Here is a 5,343-nt window from a genome sequence, read left to right on the forward strand (position 1 = left end):
AAACACACACACACACACACACACACACACACACACACACACACACACACACACACACACACAGAGGAGAGACTTTAATCCACTAGTGCAAAGGACTGTGGGTAGTATCAGTCCAAAAGCATGCACAATTAGTAGATCAGAATTCTTGTGAACTATACAGTACAGAGAGTAGTCTGTATACGATCACTAACCACTATGCTGCAGGAGTTGGGCAGGTGTATCTGAGCCGGGAAAGCGTGAGTTTTCTTGACACGTGAGTGTGTGTGTGACTGCGAGAGGAGCTGAGCATTAAAGAACTGCTGTAGGTACGAGCGAAGGACTCGCAGGTCGCACACGTTATCGATGCGGCCGCCGTAGATGGCGTTTTCCAAGAGACCATGCACGAATTCCCACTGAAACGCCTTCCCACCTGAAAAACACACACACACACACACACACACACACACAAAGAAAATAATATAGTACAATCTCAAACCAAAACATGTAAATACATGCAAATATAAAAACATACAAACCCTCAGATGACGAGTTCATGTAGATTACATAGAGATAAACACACACACACACCTTCAAACAGACGGTCAATGATCTCAAAGCCGGCTCTCAGGTCTGACAGAGAGAACTCGTAGAACTTCGTCCAACCCTGTGCAACACAAACACATCCTCATCTTCATCATCACTTCAATTCAACTTCATACATTTAGCCAGTGCAACAGAAACTCAGACTCAAATTCTCATAATCATGATTAAATATGGAGTCGTTTTTCAAAAGCTTGACATGAATTTCCATGGACGCAGTGAAGTCATTCATCTTTTCTTTGGCTCTAAATTATTCCCAGTCTTTTCACAACAGGCATTATTTAATAGAAGCAAATGTTTGAAAGAAAACCTTTTTAAACACCTGACATCTGATAATGTAAAAGCTACTGATGTTAAAAGTACTGGTACTTCGCTATTAAGTCAATATACAAGTATTACACGTATTATTATCTTTCAACATTATATACAGTATATATACAGTATATATATATATATATATTTTTTTTTAAACATGAAAAAATATAAATGAAAATATATATATATTATAGAATATAATAGTAAACAAATAATAATTATAATTTATAAATTATATATATATTTTTTTTAATACTTTATTTTATATACTTGATTTATTATTTTTAATTTACAATATAAATAATATAATTTATGTAATAAACACACACACACACACACACACATAATGTATTACATTTTTGTACAGAGACAGCACTAGTGAAATCTGACTAAAGTAGTATCACTTTAAAATCTAATGAACAGAAAAGTCCCACGATTCCTGGAAAAGCAGAAATCTGCACGCCTGCTGTGATGACTGGGTGTCGAGATGCCTGGTGAAAATAACACCATGTTTTCTAATAATGGCTGTTATAAAGCTTTGATTTCCATTTCCTTCAAAAGGCACACGATCGACACTTCTGTAGCGTTTCATTTTCCACTCTGAAGTCCACAAACACTGTTAGTCAACATCTCTTGCACCAAAAAAAAAGAGTCTGACCCTTCTCTTCTTTGCTGCTGTATCTTTAAGACCTATTTATGTAAATAACCTCTGCTAATTGCCTGACCTCTATGTACAGTTCATAGTCACATCAAGTCACTGAGTAAGTGTTAATGTGGCCATATGTTAATGAGCCTATGTGACATCATAATCATAAAAATAATGCAATTTTATAGTTTAGTTTAACTGTGGAGCAAGAAACTTCCTGTTTCTTTCACAAAACCCTTTTAAGAGACACCATGAATTAGTTTTCTCCTACGCAGCTTATTAGACTTTAGGAGAGAGAGACATTACAAAAGAGAAAAGCAAAAGCTTCAGTTAATTAAATGGAGCTCTTCAAAGGCCTGACGTGCAGTATTTTAATTCAGTCTGAATTAATTGCCCAAACAGATCCAAGAGTTCCTGTCTGAATTCCAGCAATGGTTTGAGTGTATATCGTGTCTGCGGTCATGTGACCTACCATGTGTCATGTGTGTACCTGTGGAATGTAGTTGCGTCTCTCCTGACAGACGGCGTGGAACCAGGCCAGACATAAGAGCGACTGAGCTCGAGTCAGGTGACCGCCTTTACTGATCTGCTCCGCGCTCCAGGACTCATACGTCCGCTTCAGGTTCTTCTTGAGGCCTGGAGGAGCCTGAACACACACACACACACACACACACACACACACACACGCGTAACGTTATCATTAATGGATGTGCAGTCTGAGATGCATCTGTTGACATAAATGTCACAATTCGATTCGATTTCAAACAACAATTTTTGATTCGACTCGATTCGATATCGATTTGATTTGGACACGGAGTGTCTTTCCTGAGGTTAATGTGATGTTACGTGACGTATTGTTTACCAGCTGCTTTATTGACGTCTTTCCGGGGTTGAAACACTGATTTTTGATTACAGGAGACTTGAATCATTTCAGTATGTTTCTTTCAGCACCTTCTGATGTTCATTCATGTTTATTTGGTGCTTTAACTAGTAGTAAAAAGGAAGACAAGATCGGTTCACGGCTACAGTGATCTGTTACACCACATTAAAGAGGGTTTCTGCAGTTTGTATGAAGGTAAATTTAAAGCTTTTTAAGACCTTATTAAGACCAGCTAAAGAAAATTAAAGGAAACACAATACATAAATGTTCTCTAAATGCAAACGTCTACAATGAGAATCCAGCTTCCAACCAGTGTTACACTATTATAGTTTATATTACTATTTTGAATTAGTTTTTATTTGTATATTGTCTGTTTTCATTTTAATTTTAGTTCAAATGTAAGTCATTTCATTGTGTTTTTGTCAGTTGTATTAGTTTTTGTTTTTTAATGTCTATCTGTTTAATTTTTACTTCAGTTTAAGTTTTAGTTATTTTAATACATCAAGTTGAAGTAAATCAAAATAAGAAATACTGAATAAAATAAGTTTACTTTTTCATATCTTCATTTTAAGTTAAAGTTTATTTTTATTTTTATGGTTTAATTTTAGTTTTCTATTTCTTAATGTCTTCAATTTGCATCTCAAGTATATGTATCTTTATTTAAGGATATTCAGATATTATTTGTATTGGAAAACAAGACAAAAATATGGAGGAAGATAATCATTTTTTGCAGTGCACGCAACATTTAATGCCATCTGAAGACTTTCTGCTCTGATTTAAGACGTTTGTAAGGCCTGGAAGGGCAAATTAAGATTTTAAGACCTTTTAAGGCCCCCAGAAACTTTGATTAAAGAGCATCAAAATTACATTTTTTGTTTGAATTTTGTGATAAAATTTACAGCATTTGAAAGCTCTGACTTTGTTTGATATCAAAAGTAATGAGTACAAAGCTTATTGCGATTATTGAATAAGAAGCATGCTAAAAATAATGTTTAATGAAGTTTTGTTGATGCAGCAACTGAAAACAGCAGAGATTCAAAGTTCAGCCTTGGGATTTAAGAATCAATAATGGTTCATTAAAAAGAGAATACATTACATTTGACACACACTGACCTCATACGTGACCTTCAGGCTGGACTGGAGCAGTATGGGAGTGAACTTTGCATGAACCTCAGCAGTCAACCAGACTCTGAAGCCGGCTTTGGGCTTCATACTGTTGAGCTCCTGCACACACACAGACACACACATTAGATGTCTCACTACAATGAATTAAATCGATAAATGCAAAGCATCAAACCAATAACAATCTCTCCTGTGTGTGCGTGCATGTGTTTCATTCTCTCACAGCCTCATCTCATCGACACCAAACCCATTACAGATTTGCAGCGCTACACAACACACACACTTACATTTTGAGAATGAGCAGAGAAATTAAAACAAAAAGCAATTAATGTATCTGCACGTAATCTTCCTCACACAGATTCACTCTCACGTTGCAACAACAGTCATTTCAGCTATAATTAATTCCACAGCACAGATAATAAGAGAAGACAGACATCTGACAGAGAGACAGAACTTCACAATGAAACAGACAGACAGACAGAGAGTTCAGACCTTCTCCAGCAGGGGGAGCCACGTCGTGACCAGGTGCAGGTTTTTCAAGCACAGCCATTCACCGGAGCGAACGCACTCTCTGAGCGTCTGTAGAGCCACGTCAGCCTGACCCTGACCCATCGCCAGCTTTATTACAGAAATTAATACTTTTAGTCAAAAAGGATTCATTAAATTGATCAAAAGTGACAGTAAAGACATGTATAATGTTTCAAAAGATTTCTATTTCTATTCAACAAAGAATCCTGAAAAATAAAATGTATCACAGTTTCCTCAAATATATTCGCAGCACAACTGTTTTCAACATTGATAATAATCAGAAATGTTTCTTGAGCAGCAAATCAGCATATTAGAATGATTTCTGAAGATCATGTGACACTGAGGACTGGAGTAATGATGCTGAAAATTCAGCTTTGATCACAGAAATAAATTACATTCTAATATATATTCACATAGAAAACAGTTATTTGAAAAAGTTTTTTTTTTTTAGCAGAAGAGACTTCTTTCAAAGTCATTTAAAAATCTTACCGACCCCATATATTTTGAATTAGATTTCATTTTCATATTTTATGGTTTAATTTAAATTTTATTTAAAGTTTTAGTAATTTTGATGCTTTTGTTATTTTTATTATATTTTAATGTCTACATATTTATTTTTATTTTATTAAGTTTTAGTTATTTTAGTACATCAACTTAAAGGGATAGTTCACCATATAACTCCGATTGGATTCGTCTGAAAGAAGAAAGTCATATACACCTAGTATGGCTTGAGGGTGAGTAAATCATGTGCTAATTTTAATTTTTGGGTGAACTATCCCTTTAAACTAAAAGAAAATGTCACCTTGGCAAGTAGCTGAAATAAAATTAAGTTTCATTTATATATGTATTTTTTATTAATTTTATTTCAGTTAATGTTTATTTTATTTAAAGTAATGACTTTTTTATAGTTTTAGTTAACAATAATAATCCCTCTTTCTATCAGGTGTGTGTAGTGTAATATGTCTGATTATACAACAGTTCGTTCTGGTTCTCAAATCTGATTGGTTGAGAACCGTGAGCTATTGTACTGGTATCGCTACAGGAACGCCCTTTCACAATTTTGTATCACTCCGCTTGTTCTAGCCGGGTCTATGTTTTTTTTAATTATTCACTGAGCTAATCGTAGAGTACGTTAGTTAATATAAGAAGAAACGTCTAGCTTCGCGGTCTCTCTCTCTCTCATTCGGATGCTCGTCTTGCCGCATTGTTTCTCTCTTATAACCTCATTATTTCTCACTAATAACCTAACTGAAGCAGCACATGCCCTTGATAC

At 35.0% G+C, this 5,343-nt stretch overlaps 1 protein-coding gene across 1 annotated transcript in view; it reads right to left on the bottom strand.

Moving 5' to 3' along the window:
* Window positions 1-5,343, bottom strand: part of dync2h1 (dynein cytoplasmic 2 heavy chain 1) — a 105,016-nt gene that overhangs the window by 24,324 nt on the left and 75,349 nt on the right. Inside the window, 5 exon segments of the mRNA XM_016487640.1 lie at window positions 159-409; window positions 568-643; window positions 2,031-2,186; window positions 3,534-3,644; window positions 4,035-4,160. Of these exon segments, the coding sequence (XP_016343126.1) occupies window positions 159-409; window positions 568-643; window positions 2,031-2,186; window positions 3,534-3,644; window positions 4,035-4,160 (720 nt within the window).

This window comes from Sinocyclocheilus anshuiensis, unplaced genomic scaffold, assembly GCF_001515605.1.
Source record: "Sinocyclocheilus anshuiensis isolate Anshui unplaced genomic scaffold, SAMN03320099.WGS_v1.1 scaffold906, whole genome shotgun sequence".
NCBI lineage: Eukaryota > Metazoa > Chordata > Actinopteri > Cypriniformes > Cyprinidae > Sinocyclocheilus > Sinocyclocheilus anshuiensis.